Raw genomic sequence first — 18,624 nt, forward strand, 5'->3', positions numbered from 1 at the left:
TTGGAGTTAGGGACGTGGTTGCTTTGAATTACAGGTGAAAGAGAATCAGGTGCCATATTTATCCCATATTGGCTTTTCTTCATTGGCTTCCTGTTTATCCAGAATCAAATTTTAAATCCTTCTCCTCACATAGCCTTGTCTTGTATAATCAGGTCCCATCTTATATTAAAAACCTTGTTCTACCATATCAGCACTTTGTTCTCAGACGGCTAGCTAACTTTGCAGAGTATTTAAAACTAGAATGGGAGGCAGAGCCTTCAGCTTTCAGGCCTTTCTTCTGTGTAGCCAGCTCCCAGTTTGGATTTGGGAGACAGATGCTTTCTTTACTTATAAGACTTTTTAAAAACTTTGTTTTAATAAAGCATAAAGTTGGCACTGGATAAGGTCACCATGAATCCTCATTTACAGTAGCTCTGCATTTACTCAATATGTATTATTACTCTGGCTCCCTTCCACAGTCCGTCTCCCTCACCTCACCATCTGCCAGTTGTGTCAGATGGTGAGGTGTTAACTAAGCAAGTTAGCATTAGCTTAGCACTTTAGTCTCTCTTCAAAATACGGTCATTAACCCAACTATCTTTTATGTACAGTCTATGGAATCCACTGAAGCTAGATGGCAGTCTTAAAAAAAAAAATCAAACATTTTAGTCCCAAACTTTTAATATCCCATAACTAACAGAGAGATTGTCATGAAATTTGCAATAGAATTCGTGTGTTGCATACAGTGGACTGAATTTACACCCAACTGCAAACCATTTGTCTGGAATTTAGGTCAACTTCCATCAAATCATAACAAAACAGTGAGACAGGCAATATATATATTTTTTTATTTATTTAAAAAGACAGACATGAATAATAGGCATGAGACATGAAGGAATCGCAGGACATTTTCTCTTATAGCCAGAGAACCTCCTGCTTCAAGGGGATGGAAGTTATCCAACTTTATGAATGTACCTTCCTTCCTCTCTGCAGTCCTGCTCTCCTATTAAACATTCAGCTGAAGCTCTTGTTGCCCTTTAAAGCATTATTGTTAATTAGCTGCTAAATGCATCACAAACACATGTATAAGCCAGAATATTCAAAATTAAAAATAATACTGAGTTTGGATTCCCTTCATGTGAAAAGCACAACAAAATGCTACTTATCCAAATTTTTATGGAAAAATGTTAGCTGATATTGTTACAACATTCACAATTATGCTAAATGTCTCTTATTTATGTAGATCAAACTCTTTCATCAATAAAATAAAGGTTAAATACAAAAAACTAAAAGTGCAGTTACTGGAGATGGGGGGCGGGGCAAGGTCTGGTTGGGAACAATAGCACTGAAGGGTCACAGGGATAAAGCACAAAGCTCTAAGTTTCCTTATTTTTAATGCTATAGCGTGTCACATGTACAGAATGATGTCAGATGTTTTCCTACAGAACACTACCACCTGCTGGCCGATACACAAACTGTATACATCCATGAGATAAAGGAGAAACATATTTTTAAAGCAAAGAACTCTTGATCAAATCTGAATTAGGTTAACAGCTAAAATAATAAGTGAGTGTTTTTATTCCCTCTTTACAGCCCAAACCTGAACATCTATTGTCAAAGCAAGCAGTGACCCTTAAACCTCTTAATCCCACTAAGTGCAACTCATGTCCAAATACAGCTTAAAAAAGGAACTCAAACTAGAGCAGTGCTAGTTTCCACATACGGCCTCATACCATTAAAAAGCACACAAACATAAACACGCACGCACACGCAAAACACAAAGACCTGAAGGAAAACTTTCACCCTATTTGTTTTTTTGCCTGATGTCCCATTTGGTTTTGTCTTTGCCTTCATCCTAACTGTCTGCCAACAGGTGCATGCTGGGACCAGCAGACAAGGTGGTGTTCATGCAGGCGTTGGGCATGGCGCATGGACAGTCACTGGACATCCGTGCAACACTGTAAAACTGTTACAATAATACTGGCATGTTCAGCTACTAAACCAGCGAGTGGTTGAAGTCTCCAAGCTTGTCCTCCTACCTGTATGTATGACGAAAGCAACTGCTACGCTATGAGCTAGCAGGATGTTGTTCTATAACTGAGAAGCCCTTAAAACAGCAAGACCCCAGAAGCCCCCCTACCCCCTCTCCCTTATTTTCTTCTTCTTTCATCTTTTAGGGTTTCCGCCAGTGTATTACAAGCTCCTTAAACACCAGATATTTTTGTTTTTACACAACAGCTCCATATATTAATTTAGCTAATACATCATTAGCCTACTGTTACTGTTAACCACTTTAAACACATAAGACCAGCCTGAAAAAAGTTGTTCAAATTGAATAGTTTTGCTTTCTAGTTGGTATCCATCCAGTTATGTCCACTAATAACAGAACCGCTAGGCTTTTTTACTGTATGCAAATGATGTTTAGCATGATTCGTGCTTTCGCTTTTAAAAGCTGGAAAGCCAAAAATAAACTCTACAGTCTCTCGTTACCTGTTGTGTGCACAGGTGTGTCACAGCTGGTCAATGGGAGACTGTGTGTTTCCTATTAATCCCACTGTACACAAAGTGCTTGCAATTCAACTACGGCTGCAGCAGGGGGCGCTCATGACACAGTCCTCAATGAATAGGAATGAATGCAGGTAATGCCAAAGTAATTGTTTGTAGTCAAAAATATGCACATGTATGTTTAAACTTTTGCACACAATATTGTTCATATGTACAAACTGAATCGAACTGAACAAATTTATGACTTTTTGTTTTGTTTTTTTACAGTAAAGCTAATTTTGCCCATAGCATTCTTCTAGTGTATGCTAACGGGTCGTTAACCGAAACTTATCAATTACCAAGTTTGTACAGTTATACATTTATTACAACAATATAGATTTTCTGAACATTTTTTAATGACAATTGTGAGAGAAAAATGCCTGCTTTCCAGCCTGGGCTGCTTGAACCCCCTATGTTAACTGATATGGCGGAAACCCCGTCTTCTGACATAAACATACTGACACCCTTTTCGCCCTTCTTTCACTTCTTCCTTTACGTTTCTCTAATCAACTTCCACAAACCTTCGTACACTTACATTTTCCTTTCTTGCCCTCCTCTACCCGTGCCTAACATCTAGAGCCTCACTGGAGAACTACTGAGTCTATTTAATATAAGACTGAGAAGAGGATGACCCACTCAGAGGCAAGGCAAGGCCTTTTTAACTATCAGCATGGCAGACATCCACATACACAGAAAATGCAGGGTGGCTAAAAACAGTCAGTATCATTAAATTGTGCTTTAAAATTAAGTTCCAAAAAAGGACGGATTGTTCTGCCCACCGCTGCCCTGACTTCTCTCTCCAAAGGCAGAAAGGAGGAGAGATGTGGTGGAGGAATAAAGGAGGGGACTGATGTTCTGTTAAGTTCAACGTTTGGCTGAACTTGGGTAGGAGATAGAGGCAAGATGCCGCCGTCTTTCTTTTAGGTTCCCCCATGGAGGTGGGGGGATAGCCAGGGTCCTGGGGTGAGGAGGAGGAGCTGAGTGACCGGCTGACTTTCCAGCTCGGGCACCAATCATAGCCGGGAGGCTCTGGTTGCGCCTCAGGCCATCTAAAAGGCTCCCTCCACCTGCTGACACAAATGTGGCAGAATCCTGGCGTGGCATTGAAGCATCAGACTCAGAACCATGCAACACCTTAGTGAATCCCAGCTGCCGGAGCTTCTCCACCAAACCAACACTGGCCGGGTCGGGCCTGGATCTGCCTGATTTGGCGGATGAGATGAGGGCTGGGGTTTCTTGGGATGGGCTTGGTAGGTCAGGATGCGGAGCGCGGCCCAGGTTTAACCCGTAAACGTCTTGGAGAAAAAGCTCTGCGGGCCGCGAGGCCAGGAAATTGTCAGCTGGGTGTTGGCGGGGCTCTGTAGGCACCGGGGAAGGGGCAGGAGAGTGGGAGGGGGAGTTGGGGGGCGTGCTTGGCAGAAGCTGGAAGAGGGGCTGCCAGGGGGCGGGTCTCGGGGTTGGAGGAGGGTTGGAGACTTGTGCAGAAATACCCCTCTCTAGGACCAGCTTGGTCAGGCCACTGGGGGGTGCAGGCAGACGTCGAGGGGGGAAAGAGTCACCCAGACTGAGTCTGCAGGGAGTCACAGGGGTGCTGGGACCCGTCCTCATGGAGCTAGGCGTGTTCGCCATGTGGGATGACTGAGAACTGAAAGCAAGAAAAGGAGAGTCTGTGTTAGAACAATAACAGTGTTTATGGGATGCTTATTTTCTTGAAGAGGACTCACCTTGGGGTGACCTGTGTGATATCACACGGGTGCAGAATGCGACAGGTAGTGAAGGTGTAGGTGGAAAAGGTGGAGCTCTGACACTTCCCTGGGTTTTGGACTGAACAAACAAGAAAACTTCAGAAAACCAAACACGCGCACATTGGAAATGATGAGCAATAACAAGCTACAAAAAGTGATTTTTACCAGAGGAAGATACTGCTGTCGATGTCAAGGTTTGGCTTTGTGATTGGAGTCCTGCTTCAGAGGCTCCTGGAATGGGCTGAGGCGATTGGCCGGGTTTCTCTGTGGCATGAAGGGGTGTAGGGCAGAAGTCTAACCTGATGGAGGAGGAAGCAGCTGGACTCCCAGTGGAGAGAGGCGGCAAGGGGACAGATGATACCGCATGCTTTCTGTCCTTTTTCTCCTCGGGTGTAGATGAGCAGCGCACGTTAAAGGTGATTCCGCCTTCCTCCTCCTCATCTTCCTCCTCCTTACTCCGCTCTGCTGCTCCTTTCTCCAGGATACCATTCCTTCTGTTTTCTTCATCTTCTTCATCCTCCTCCATGTCAGACAGGTGGTACACAGCGTCCTGAGCCAATGGGCGAAAACCTTTAGTCACTACTCCAGGGTGTGGGTCCAGGATGGTTCCCAGGTGAGGTTTGGCCAGCTGCTGCCAGTGGTGCAGTGTCAGCGAGCCTGAGAAAGAAATGTCAGCATGTGTTACTGCATACTCTGCATTTAATTATTAGTTATTAATAATCTCTGGCTCTCTTCCACTGCATGTCCTTGTCCTGTCTTCCTCCCCTCACCCCAACCAACCCCAGCAGATGGCCACCTCTCCCTGAACCTGGTTCTGCTGGAGGTTTCTTTAATTGGATTACATCACCTTGTAGTAAAGGATAACCTTCGAGGTGTCAACAAAGCAAACATTACCTTCCATGGGTTTGACAATCTGGAGCTTCTCAGGCAGGAAAGTCTTAAAAACAGTGGAGGCGATGGAGAGATCCGACAGGTTGGAGAAAGACGAGACCGCACTGCCCATTGGTGAGCTGCAGCAACTGCCTTCTCCTTCCACTTCCGCCAGGGCCTGCACCTTCTTTTCCCGCTCCGCCTGGAAGAACTGTCGCTCGGACAGGAAGTTCTGACGGCGCAATGACAGGCGGTGGAGTGCTCTAGTGAGGTCGTTTCCTCCTGGACAACCAGGCTGGCCCACTCGGCCCTCCTCCCTGCAAAACATGCATGTTATGACCTGAAATCGAGCATAAATCTCTTCCAAAACAGAAAATGCTCTTTGAAACTTACCCCTGTGTGGACTGAAACGGCTGCGCTGTCATCACCAGAGAGCTCTGTCCGGAGCCAGGGATTGGTGGGTTTGCTGAAGCTGATCGTAGTACTGAGGCATTAACGGAGCGGACTGTTTGGAAGACTCGCTTCTGGGAAATTCTATAGGAAAATGAGGTGAAAGGTCAGAGACTAGACCTAAAATATAATGCAGACTCCTAAACTTTTCAAACCCATGAAAAGTCTGGAAAAAAGTACGAGTTCTCCAACACCAACTGTCATCCTCAGCAGCAAACACATTCTGCAGCTTTTAACCTTTGGTCCTGAAAGGCGGTCTCCTCCTCTATACTCAGCTCCTTCCTCATAGTTCCCTCAATCTCTGCTGCTAAGGATTCCTGTAAAAACAGGACACATACGGAGGATTAAAAGTATGCTGTGGATTCAACAAAAGTAATGTTTACAGTCACTGTTCAGCTTAATTCATCCAAGCCTAAAAAATAAATGCACACAGGCCAAAAACTGCAGCTCCTCAAGTGGCCACTTCAGGCTGGCTCCCAAAAGCAAGCCAATATCAGTGCGCCCCAGGGCAGCTGTGGCTACAGTGTAGCTTGCCATCACCAGTGTGTGAATGTGTGTGTGAATGGGTGGATGACTGAATCTAGTGTAAAGCGCTTTGGGGTCCATAGGGACTAAGTAAAGCGCTTTACAAATACAGGCCATTTACCATTTACATTTACCAATATCCTACAGACTCCCACATTATACTCAACAAAAACTTTAAAGAACATGTCTAAAGCCAGAGATTACGGTTACCTCCTTAAACCCTTAAAGCCTGAAATATGAAATGTGTTGTGCAGTTTATTTAGGTTTTTCAAGGGTAAAAGAAAAATCTCACCAATGTTGTAGAACTCAAAAAGTCACAAAAAACTTTATGTAGCAAATACAACACACTGGGTGTTAAAGGGTTAATAGCAGCTGTATGATGCCTTGTGAACACATGTGCCAGGGACTGTATCTTCCTCTGTGTGCTCCAAATAAAAGTTCAAGGGTGCGTTTCTCTCACCATAGGGTAGAGGCCGTAGGGAAGGTGCCGGCGCATCCCAGCTGAGGGGCTGTTTTTACTGCGCAGCTCTTTGATCTCCTCCTGCGACTCATGGAGCATCTCTACACACTCAGCATTCCTCTCGGCCAACTCGTTGAGCTGCAGCAGACACGTGCAAATAATAATTAATTAAGCAAAGAAATTATTTCAAGAGTAATTAAAATGAATGATGTGTTCAGAGCGTATTTTACTGGATTATTGGATTTATAGAATTAGTATAAACACTGATGAAATGGTAATTTCTCTCAGTAGGCAGGTTGGTAGATGTATGTATGGCAGTAATTCCCAAAGTGTAGGCTCGGGCAAAATTACTCACAAGTTTGTACAGTTATATATTTATGTGAATTTATTAAAAAAAGTAAAATAAAACTGGGAATAGGAGGTGGTTAGTTTGTGATATTTCTCAATACTCTGACCTAAATTTACTGTTTATGCTAAATTTTATGTTTATGCTTTTAGGACACAGTTTTTAGGGAAACACATCATTTCCCCTTGTATTAGGAATGATGTTAGGAATGAAAATCAGATCAGACTGACAGATTTGACAACGTTAAAGCTCTAAATTGCTGTAAACCGGCTCCAACACAAACCATAAGTGTGGTTTCTTACAAAGGCTTGACATAAAAGCTACAAACCTACATTATATGATCACATTTGCATCTTTGTAGAATAATTAAACTGGTCTTGCTCTAAAAAGGAACTTGAACACTCGTATGAGACTGTACCTCTGCTGTGAGCTGTCTCTGAGCATCTTTGGAGGCCTGCAGGTGGATCCTGAGCTCCTCTTTCTCCAGAGCCAGCTGGAGATAAACAGCATCACACCAAGAGCGTTCACACACTGTGCCAGCACCTACAGTAGGTAATCAGTGCTAGCAGTTAAGCTTGCCCACCTCCTTCACTCTGTGTTGCAGCTCGACTATTTGGGAAAGCAGCTGAGCGATTTCCTCCTGGTGTCTGAGCAGCTCCTCGTTCTTCTGAGACAGCTCTTCAGTCAACGAAACCATCTGGCTGTTGGACTCGCCTGACCCCACGTGTGATATACACAAACACACCAAAGATTAAATTCAGATGCCTGATCTGTAAAAGTTCCTTTTGAACATAAGTTTGCAAACTTCAAGAAAAACTCACGGAGCTCTTTGACACAGTCGCTCACTAGCTGCTGCTCCTTCTCCTCATAGGTGATGGTGTCTCTTTTGAGTTGACAAGCCTGGATAAGTCAAAAAAGCTCAGTTTGCAGCAGAGATTATACTTCAACATCTGCTTCTGATCAAGTGCCACAAATTTGCTTCCCATAGAACGACATACCTCGGTTCTCAGCGCCAGATTTTCTTCCTCTAGGTCCTGCAGCTTGCTCTGCAGGGACTCCAGCTGACTAAGTGCAGCAGCGGCGGTTCCCCCCGGCAGGTGAGGTTGCCGCAGTGGGGTCGACACGCTGGAATCGGTCTCGCTCTCCTCAGAGGCGCTGGCCACCATCCGCAGCAATTCATCCTTCTTACTGAGCTCATGTTGCAGCTGATGAACCTGACCAATGTGGACAGTTTAGGAAAAGTGATTAGTGTTTACAGGATTTTAACATTTTAAAACTCTCTTTTTCTAGAGATACAAAAATCTAACTTTCATTTTTTTGGTTGAAGTTTAGTTTAAAGCTGGAAAGTGAATGGAATATTTGTATGTATACAGCAAACATGCATGACTTGTGGCAGAAATACCATTTTATTGAAATAAAATGGTATGTTATTTTGGCTGCAGATACATTTAAAAAAAATAGTACATTATTAATGTATATCAAGCATTTTTTGGTCCATGAGATATTCAATTCAATTCAATTTTATTTATATAGTCCTAAATCACAGCAACAGTCACCTCGAGCCGCTTTATATAGTTCGGTAAACACCCTACAGCAATACAGAGAAACCGCAACAATCAGAAGACCCCTATAAGAAAGCACTTGGCAACAGTGGAAAGGAAAAACTCCGTTTTAAGAGGAAGAAACCTCTGTCAGAACCAGGCTCAGGGAGGGGCAGCCATCTGCCGCAACTATTAACTAGCTAACTAACTATTAGGAAAAGGTGTACCACAGGGATCTATTTTAGAGCCCCTTTTTATTATTCAAATGTCTAAATGCTTTATTCTATTTCTCTTTTAAAAACCTATTGCAACAATATCACTAGATCATGCAGACATGTTGAGGAGGTAATTTAGCCTTTAAATCAGCTGTGTTGGATCAAGGACACATCTGAAACCTGCAGGACACCATGCTCTTGAGGCCTGGAGTTCCCTCACCCCTAATTTAAATGATCATACTATCACCCTCTCTTTATGTAGCACAAAACATTATTTACACATTTTAAAGTGAATAAAAACAGTTACCTGATCTACAGACTGTGCTATCTGCTCCTCTAAGGCCTCATTTCGCTCCTGTAGCAGGTGGTTCCTCTGTAGAAGTGACTGACCAATCCGAGCTGCCAACTCCAAATCTCTGTCCCGCTGTTCAAAGAGAACACAAGGCACCCAGGGTTAATCAGTTAACTGGCTGTTGTTTTCTTAGCTGAAAAAAATGATCACAAATGAGATCAACGCCCTACCTCAGCCAAAAGGTGTGTGACCACTTCAATGTCATTGTACGTCTTGGTCATCTGTTCCACTCGATCAGCACTGAGGACTGGCCAGAGGGAAAACGTTAACTTTTAGGCAGCAAACAAACAAAAACACACACACACACACACATCTAAAAAAATCTAGAAACCACATTCTGGCATGCACACTGTGCATCCAAGCAACTCCACACAAACATGAAAATAAAATCAATTACTGGACACGTCTTTAACATGCATGATCTACTACATAATAAAGAATTCTGACCACAAGCAACATTAGGAGCTACTTGGCTATTATAGTCACATAACATCACCATTCTTTACACTTTTTAGCATCTGATTATGGACGCGTGGTCCAAATTATGTCCACTAAATTGCTAAATGATTATTGCTGGAGCAATAATTATGCAACACGTGCTAGTGGTCTGAATTTAAAAAGAACACTAGCTTTACAGTGAAATGAATAACTGTACTACAAGCTGACTACAGTACACAGTACAGTACTACAGTTGGAAGCAGAAGACCTTTACTATGCAAGTCTTTTGTCTTATTGTTTACATGCAAAAAGTGGAGAGGGGCTCCCAATCAGTGGCCTAGGAACAGATCCTAGATCACATCCTAGAAGTGTGTGGCCACACTTTTGACAGAAGCCCCTCTCTCACACTTGAGTTAAATGAAGTTCCAGAGAAGAACAGGCAAGTAGGAAGAGTAGGATACCTTTGGAGAGGCTCTGAGAGCCTGGGTGGGAATAAGAAGGGGGTTCCAAAGCAAGATATGCTAGTGAGAGAGATGCAGAGAGAGAAAAAGAGGGGAAAGTTCAGATGGTTTAGAAGTAAACCAGCCAGTTTTAAGACAGATGGAAAAAGAAAGGAAAAGGAAAGAGACAAACACTGGCAGAAAAATGAAAGTTTCAATAAACAAACATCATGTAGAGACATTAGTTTGTTGAGAGTCAGAGAATCTACACATCGATTAGTCTGGTCTGCTTTTAGCACCTGAGTGGGTGTCACCAGCGCTGCACAGTTCAGCGTTCCACCTGTTCAAAGAAAAGTGGCAACCCTAATCAATGAGCCATCTGGTTTCAGCTAGAAGCCCTTTAACAGAGTGATGCGTGTCCCCAACACTCATTTAGAATATTTACTTCTGTTGGTTTGATCAAAAACTTACAACCTTATTACAACTTCCATCCATCCATCCATTCGCTTCCGCTTCTCCTTTTCAGGGTCGCGGGGGGCGCTGGAGCCTATCCCAGCTGTCATAGGGCGAGAGGCGGGGTACACCCTGGACAGGTCGCCAGTCTGTCGCAGGGCCCTTATTACAACTTCTTTGTGCAATCCCAGTTTACTGCTTACTGTACAAACACCTACAACTACATTAACAAAGTGTAATCCAAGTACTGTTAACGATAATCTAACCTAAAGAGCGATCGCTTGCTATGACACAGCGTTGCACAGATTCACATCGGACTCACTATCTTTTTTTCTGAATAAATGTAGTGTAATAAAACAGTTTCAGCAGGGATTAAAAGTAACAAGCTGAGCTAGGCAGCTGCTCAAATGGATGAGAGCATTCATCCAGTAATCTGAAGCCTACAATGACCTCTGAATCTGGACACTGCACTCCAACAACCAGCGGGTAAAAATAACCTCTGCCCAGCACGGCTATCCTTGTTACAGTTACAGTGCATACATAATGCATATAATGTCTCAAGTTACTGTTCCACACACACAAACTCACAGACAAAAACATACACTAATACCTTTACCTGCTGCTGAAAGCATGCCATCATTGTATGGGTTATGTATGTCCATAGTCTGGCTTGATCATGATCAAATGCTGCATAAATAAATGAAACTGTTTACACCACATGCTGATCGCAGGGTGGGAAAGCAGTGCAGGTTGTATTGACTTATACAAGGCAGTAACTGAACTCTGGCCGCAATAAATTTCATAACAGCAAAGTCCAACCTCTGTAGTTCATGAATTTATGTCAAAATGAAACAGACACACAACAGGCCAATGGGTGATCAATGTGTTACTTGTTAAGTAACATGAATCTCCAGAGTCATGGCTGCTTGAACCTTTGGCATCAATAAACTCAACATGTGATTATACAACAAACTCAACTTCAAAATGCAGTGTGAGGTACAATCATATGGACGCACCAATATGACACCTGGATCAAACTCAAAAAGCTTATCTCTTTCAAATCAACTCTAGGTCGCTCTATGTTTGCTCTGTCATGAGCCAGCAGAAATGCACAGGTTAATAACTCGAGTTAATAACTCATGCAAAGCTACTGGAATTGAGCATAAGTACCCTTTATTCACAACTTTGTCTTTTCCCAGACAAGAAAGTTTTACGACTCAAATCCTGGAGCGTAAAAACACTCCCAGCTCTTGTTGTCAGGCTTTGAAAAAGAGATGGGACATCATCTCGTCGAGCCAAATGACAAGATCCTCAACAGCCATTAAATTACAGTATAAACTCTTCAAATTTCACAACATGACACTAAAACCAGGATACTTGATACTCGTATAACCATAGTGGAGTACTGAAATATTTCAGCATCAACTGCAAGGTCTAAATATGAATGTCAAAATCAGACCTCTCTAAGTGTTTTCACACATCTTAACATGCCATGCCCCAGCACATGTTATTAATAGGCTGTGTTTAACTTTGCAGAAGTGGAGCAAACAGCACCATGAAACTGAGACTCCTCCAATGTCCAATTTCCTCACATGTGCAACTAAAACACTTCATTCATTACTTGTTTTTTTTTTTAAGTTACTATTTATTTGAGAAATGCTCAAATTGTTGGTTTGATCAAACATTAATAAAAGGAAATGACGAAACATTCAGTGAACTGAAACAATCAAGATCTGTTCACGTTAAATCAAATAATCTTCAAACGCAGGAAACAAAGCGTTGGCAATTATGAGAAAAACAGGAAGTTTATCCTGTCTCGTTTCAGCATACTGCAACCTGTTTAAATGTAAACACACCATCAGATTTGCCCACTTCCTTTCTAGTAACACACACAGACACTTTGCCCTCTACGCTGTCACGTTTTGCCTGACCTTGCTGACATGCTTACTGAAGCTGCATGCCTGTCTCTCTCTCTTTCTGTCTTTCAGACATGTACTGAGGACTGAGCCCATGCTCACCTTCCACAGCAAACTTATCGTACGCCTCCTCATTGTGGATGTTTAACACTGGCATGTTGTGTCTCCTCTCTGTGCTCTCTTGTCTTCATCCTCTATCTATCCACACCGCCTCTCTTGTTACTGTCCCGTGACTCACTCTGGCTTTGGTTTTGAACTCAGCTGCACTTAACCGTGCTGGATCTTTCTCTCTCTCTCTCTCTCTCTCTCACACACACACACACACACACACGCACACGCACACACACACACACACACACACACACACACACACACACACACAGTGCCACAGTCACACAAGCAAAGACAAACAGACACAATGACGAACGCTGTGCGAAATAATGTCCACACTAAATCCCTGCGACTTTAATTGAACGGCGCCACATAAAAAGAATCCCTCACGTGCCTAATGCACTCACACACACACCATCTGCTCGGTTCTGTTGTACAAGGCTTAACCAATCAAAAGGAAGTCTGCAAAAGGAAGCAGCTTTGCAAAAATATACCAAAATGTACACACTTACTCATGTAGCGGAAAGTCTCCTCAGCCAGCATGGGGGAGATGGCGCTGTTCCCGGGACCTTCGTCTGGGGAGCAGCTCGGGGAAACCACCCAGTCCTGACTGTCTGACAGGTACACGGAGCCAGAGCCGACCGAACCGGAGCCCAGTGAGCCGGAGCCATAATTCCTCCCGCTGCTGCCCAGCCCCTCGTCTGGAGGAAGACAGACAAAAAAACTCATCGCCAACAGCTGGTGGAGCAACCATTACTGTCATTATTGTTGGTTTTTTTTTAATGTTGTTGTTTGTTTGTTTTTTGTTTTTTTATTAATCTTCTAGTCAATAATAGTTGACTAAGTCTCTGTGTCTCCTATGACAACTGGGACAGGCTTCAGCACCTCCGGGCCCTTGAATTGGATAAATGGAAGGTGGGTGGATGGAAAATCTTCTAGTCTAAAATTGTCCATAATGGCAGGCATATGATAAATTCATTACTTTTTGAGAATTAAACAATAAAAAAGTCAAACAAAAGAGCTGCTCTATCACAACAAGGTGCTTAGGCTGATTTAGAAATAGTATGAGTCCATTAGTGGGCCAGCAGAAGTTCACAGCACTCCTGGCAGTGCGTGCAGAACAAATAGCAGATGGCAGTGTGGAGTCAAGCAGCCCTTCCCATCTTGTGTTTTCCCTAACACCTGGCTCACTGGCCAGCCTGCCCTTGTAGCAGTTCTCGATACCAACTAACTGCTTCTCCAGTGGATTTCCAGTGAGTTGGATGTACTTCAACTGTACCAACTGGGACTGCAGCTCCCCTTTAACCCTAGATAGATCTCCGATTTGAACTAGAGAGATGTTCAATGTCACTAACCGCTCTCTAAGATGGTGCAGATATACTGATTATGCTGTTTAGTTATTTATTCCCCACAAAGCACTTGAAAAATCAATTATTTGCCACAAAAACAGACAAAACGTGTGTGGGCTGAGGTATTATCATGGCACAATGGCATTCCATTAAGTTGATAAATGAAGCTTTTATTTTGGCAAAGCTGTGCAGCTCCAGTGAGATTTGCGTGTGGGCTGATGAACAGTGTGTGTGTGTGTGTGTATATTGTCTTGTCTCAGGCACTGTACAAGCCGATGTCCTTCCACTCGAACAAATATGTGGTTTACTAGGACAAACAGAGCTAACTATAGCATCAGGCTTAAAGGCACCACATACTGTACCTCAGGGAGACCTGATACTCACAAAGCAGCATTTAAAAATGTGCACAAAGCAAATCGGTGGCCGTACTGCAGCTTTTGATATATGATATTTATACAGAAGACCATCTCACCTGTCTCCGTGCTCGACTCTTTCTTCTCCACCGCCCGGGGTTTGACTTCAAACATATCCCGTCTTTGGAAAGGGGGAGTGGGGAGGGGAGGCTCTCCCACTCGTGAAAAGACAAAGCTGGACAGAACACAGGAGCTGCTACTGGCATGACATCACATCCTGTTCCTGTGCTGACAGGGCGGTGTGCCCATACACACCGCTACCTGAAACAGAAGAGACAAGTGTTAGTGGTCTCACAGATAAAGACATGTGACCTCCGCAGAGGCTGAATGAGGGGCAATATACATGTCCAGGTAACGTGTGCAGCTGGTAATAAAGCAGACTGACTCATTTCCTTCTTGTGCTCTCCTTCACACCTGTTTTATAAGATTTAGAGCCACCCACAGTCTTTGATTTTTGAACCACAGATATCGTTTTCAGACAAGGACAAATCTAAAATAAATGCTAAAATGCTAACGCTAAAAGATTTCTTCTACTTCTACTAAACAAACTAAAGGTGAGGCTCTGAGATTTTGATTGAAGAAATGTTGTGACAATAACTCCACATACAGTTTTTAGGGAGGGGTGACATTGAGCCAGCCCACATCCTGTTGCCTGTCTCTTTATGAACTCTTCCAAGCCTTAAAGGGATGACCGAAGGTAGGGCTGTTCCATATAACGATATATATATCGGATGACGATATAAAAACGTCTATCGTTTCATTTTACGCTATCGTTTGTTTCATGATGTCGCAAAATAAACTGTTTACGGCAATATTTTTTCACCGTTTTGATGGTTACTGTAGTGGCTATATAAATTTCTTAAAGTTCTCTCTTTCTCTTATATTTAATATAACCACACTACCGACGACAAGAGCCTGTTTTTATGTGTTGTCGTTAGCAACAATGAGGGTAAAACCATCGCGTGTCCGCTTGTTTATTTTCTACATAAACCTTTCACAATAAAGCTCAAGATCCTGTTGAGACCTTTCAAAATAAACTGAATCACGTGAAAGAGTATGCAGAGTATTTACAGATGAGAAGCAAAAAAGAGCCGCCAGGTGCTAAAAAATAAACCTCAGACTCAAACGTTAGAACAGGCTTTTCCCCGCAGCACGCCGTGTAATAAATACTCACAAAGAAAACGGCGGCCATTACAACTTATGTCTAAAAATGTGTCGTTTCATGCATCGGTTAAAACACTCAACTCCAGCTACATGACGCGCAGCTGGAAACACTTCCCGCAAGTCGAGCTGCCCGAGATTCACAGAATTTACAGAAAATGTTAAATTTTTGTGATTTATATCATTATCGGGACGATAGATGTCTTATATCGGGATATGAGATTTTGGTCATATTGCACAGCCCTAACCGAAGGAATGAGACAGGATGTGCTGTCTTAAAGGGATGGGACATATGCTTCTAGATATATTCTTATTTCCTTACACACATCTTCAATCTCAATTAACTGGCTGCTGTTGGAGTCATGAAAAACATAAAAAAGTCTAAAGTTTTTCAGTTTGCCAGACTACATTTCCCATGATCCAGTTTGCTTGATTTATATAGACGTTATATAAAAGATGAACACAAATTCAAGCTCTAAAATGTGAACACAGGATCTTTGTTAACAATATGACTATGACGTCATCAGGGTTATTTCTGTGGACTCTAGCCCTCTACAGTGGACAAAGGAGATGTTATACAGCTCTTTCCAGGAACTGAGCAGCACTTCTGTCCAGTCAAGTGATCATCATGTGTAAAAGTGGAGAAGTACATTGGTTAGAAGATAGGTCAAGAAGCGTGTTTTCAGCATTGCTATCTTAGTAGTTTTCAACATGACAAGCAATTAGAAAGAATCTAGGTTTAAAGAAATTGCACATTGCCTAACTTTTCAGATCCAGGGGTTTCTTCTATCTTTCATATACAGTCTGTGAAAGAGACATGCCAGGAATAGGCTGAGTACCTTTTGCATCAGCAGCCTGTGCATGCAGAGGCACACAAACTCTATGTGGGTGTTTATCAGAGAGCATGCCTGTGGAAGGACAGAATCCTTGGGCAACATTCATACACTCCTTACATAACAGTGACGCTTAAACAATCATCTCCATAATAGAGGAGATTAAAGGAGATGAGATGCATGCAACGCTACAGCCTAAACTTGCTGCTTACCACTAAACACCTGGTAGATATACTGGACCTACCCATTAATGACCAGGTGACTCATCCTAGGGTTCAAATGATCACATTAGTCCGTGAAGCAATTTTAAGCACAGAATATTGCATGTGTCAATCATTAATATGAATCTCTATCAAACAAATGCTTCTTATTTTCTCTCCCATTTAAAATGCCAGGACTGATGGTGTCCAAGTGCCTCTGAGTCACTTCATGACTGTTACAGGCAGACAGCTTCCTGACTAAGCACTCAGAAATTAAATGGAAATTTATGGTTCATTGGCTAGGCTCATACACACAAACACAACACTCTCTGGCTTCACTGTGACCACTGCTACTTAAGAGAGGCGACGGTATAAAGATGTAAAATCCACAGCAGTAAGGAAGCAGCCCTGAAAGTAACACTTAAACAGACTCATCACCGCATCACTACACACAGCACGAGTCTGTCCGAGCTCTTCCACAGGGACTGTCTGTTTACATCAGCCTTTCGCAGGCGTCACCTCCCTTCATGTCTGATCTACACCTTCAGCTCAATGCTCAACCTGACTTTCTCTTTTGACATTTTCCCTTACCGGTTATTGGCCTTGCTTTTTAATCACGGCATCTGCACTGAGCCCGTGATAGAGCGGACAAACTAGAGAGGGCATGTACACAGGGGAGGCAGCGCATTTGATTGACTGCACCAGGGGCTTTAGATGCATAACCAGAAATCCCTCACAGGAACATCAGCATTCCTTGTCATGACTGGCCAAAAGGAAATAAACCAAGTCACATACAGCATCATGAAATACTAATCTGATCTGATCTGACTGTCAACTATAGTCTAGATCTGGACAGATATACTCATTGGCTGATACTGGCAAAACGTATGTCATCCAATACGCAGTTAAAAGATAATATTATCTTAACCACAACAACATGCATGAAAAGATACTTGGGATTATCTAAAGAGTATTATAAAAAAAAATCTCACTGAGTGGCTCCACATCCGTTGTTTACGATGCGATGTTATCAGCACTGTCTGCACCACACGGAGCAGAGCACGATCATAAAAACCTCACCACAATCACAGCAAGCAGTCAAGCAGTGTAAAATAATGCAGAAAATTTTTAACAACGACCCCACAAATAGCCTTGTCAGTGCATTCTCGAACAAAGGTTATGGATATATATGTAAACTTTTTTTTTTTTGCATATATCAGGTTCAGATTCTTTTAATACCATAAAACATCGATAAACTCATATAAATCCAGTTCACTATGACCCCAAACAAACTCAGTATCTAATGATTCACCATGAACACGTTAACTAAGCAGAACTTAGTTTGAAAATAACCTTTAATTTGAAATGTTTTGCTGTTTAGTATCAGCACAGACTGCCTCCCCTACAACCCCACGGATTATGTGTTACACAAGGTGCTACATGAATTTGAATTATTATTATTATTATTATTAATAATAATAACAATATTATTATAGTATTAGTAGTATTAAAATGTTTAACCACATAAATAAATATGAAAAAGCTACGGTATTCTTCAATTTGGCATCATTCATTCAGCTGATAGCATTTAACAGGGAGTTGCTGGGATAGTTAGTTCAGCCACTGCAGACATGAAACTCTCTTGCTAGCCCAAGCTTTCCTGATATCAAGTACTTTTTCTTGGAACCTTTATCGGCTGAACTCTCCGGAGGATCCAGACACATGAAAAAAAAAGTTAAGCTAGCGAATGAACCGTAAGATATTGCACACCTGTCTGTTTGTTGAGCTGACCATTAGCTAAAATTTACTCACTCCGTTCTTTAGCTATACTTTTGTAATAAAGGCTAGTAAGAAGGTTATAAGAGATTTATATAAATAGATGCGAACTAAAGTTAACAAAATGTTTTGCATATCGGCTAACAAAAAAACTAACTACCAAAAAAACTGTAAATACGTTAGCTAGCTTAACCATCCTGTGGCTGGCTGACAGCTTCACTGTTGCTCATATCGCGTTAGCCAACAACCGCGAGCTTAAACAATCAGCAACCCTCCCGCGTTGACCGTTATACATTATACAGCTTAAAACACGTTTTATTAGTTACAATGAGGCTTACCCTATATCAGTATTATTCCAAATCATGGGCAGTTCCAGCAATACATGCGGCGTCTGTCAATCCCTTCACCAAAGCCTAAAACAATGGAGGGGAAGCGAGGGGAGGGAGGGCAATAAGCGGTCATCAAGTGGCGACAGAAAGCCTAATGACGTCTTTATTCAGCGTCAGC

The 18,624-nt window shown here is 42.5% G+C and overlaps 1 protein-coding gene across 4 annotated transcripts; it reads right to left on the reverse strand.

The window, feature by feature from the left end:
- Positions 1 to 810: 810 nt before the first annotated feature.
- trak2 (trafficking protein, kinesin binding 2) lies at positions 811 to 18,586 on the reverse strand. Of its 4 annotated transcripts, XM_040051441.1 has the most exons (17): positions 18,456 to 18,586; positions 14,207 to 14,408; positions 12,898 to 13,086; positions 9,927 to 9,986; positions 9,198 to 9,274; positions 8,983 to 9,099; positions 7,918 to 8,133; positions 7,741 to 7,819; positions 7,503 to 7,633; positions 7,338 to 7,412; positions 6,574 to 6,711; positions 5,826 to 5,905; positions 5,532 to 5,672; positions 5,163 to 5,455; positions 4,434 to 4,925; positions 4,248 to 4,347; positions 811 to 4,168 (listed from the first exon to the last, which is right to left on the reverse strand). In XM_040051441.1, exons 2-17 carry the CDS (start codon positions 14,259 to 14,261, stop codon positions 3,388 to 3,390), a joined length of 3,024 nt encoding a protein of 1,007 aa, XP_039907375.1. In that variant the 5' UTR covers positions 14,262 to 14,408; positions 18,456 to 18,586; the 3' UTR covers positions 811 to 3,387. The 4 variants fall into 4 exon arrangements, with proteins under 4 accessions (XP_039907375.1, XP_039907376.1, XP_039907377.1 ...); XM_040051442.1 differs by lacking the exons at positions 12,898 to 13,086; positions 14,207 to 14,408; positions 18,456 to 18,586 and adding an exon at positions 12,377 to 12,889; XM_040051443.1 differs by lacking the exons at positions 9,927 to 9,986; positions 12,898 to 13,086; positions 14,207 to 14,408; positions 18,456 to 18,586 and adding an exon at positions 12,377 to 12,888.
- Positions 18,587 to 18,624: the final 38 nt, after the last annotated feature.

Source organism: Simochromis diagramma, unplaced genomic scaffold (assembly GCF_900408965.1).
Source record: "Simochromis diagramma unplaced genomic scaffold, fSimDia1.1 OVJJ01000107.1, whole genome shotgun sequence".
Taxonomy (NCBI): Eukaryota; Metazoa; Chordata; class Actinopteri; order Cichliformes; family Cichlidae; genus Simochromis; species Simochromis diagramma.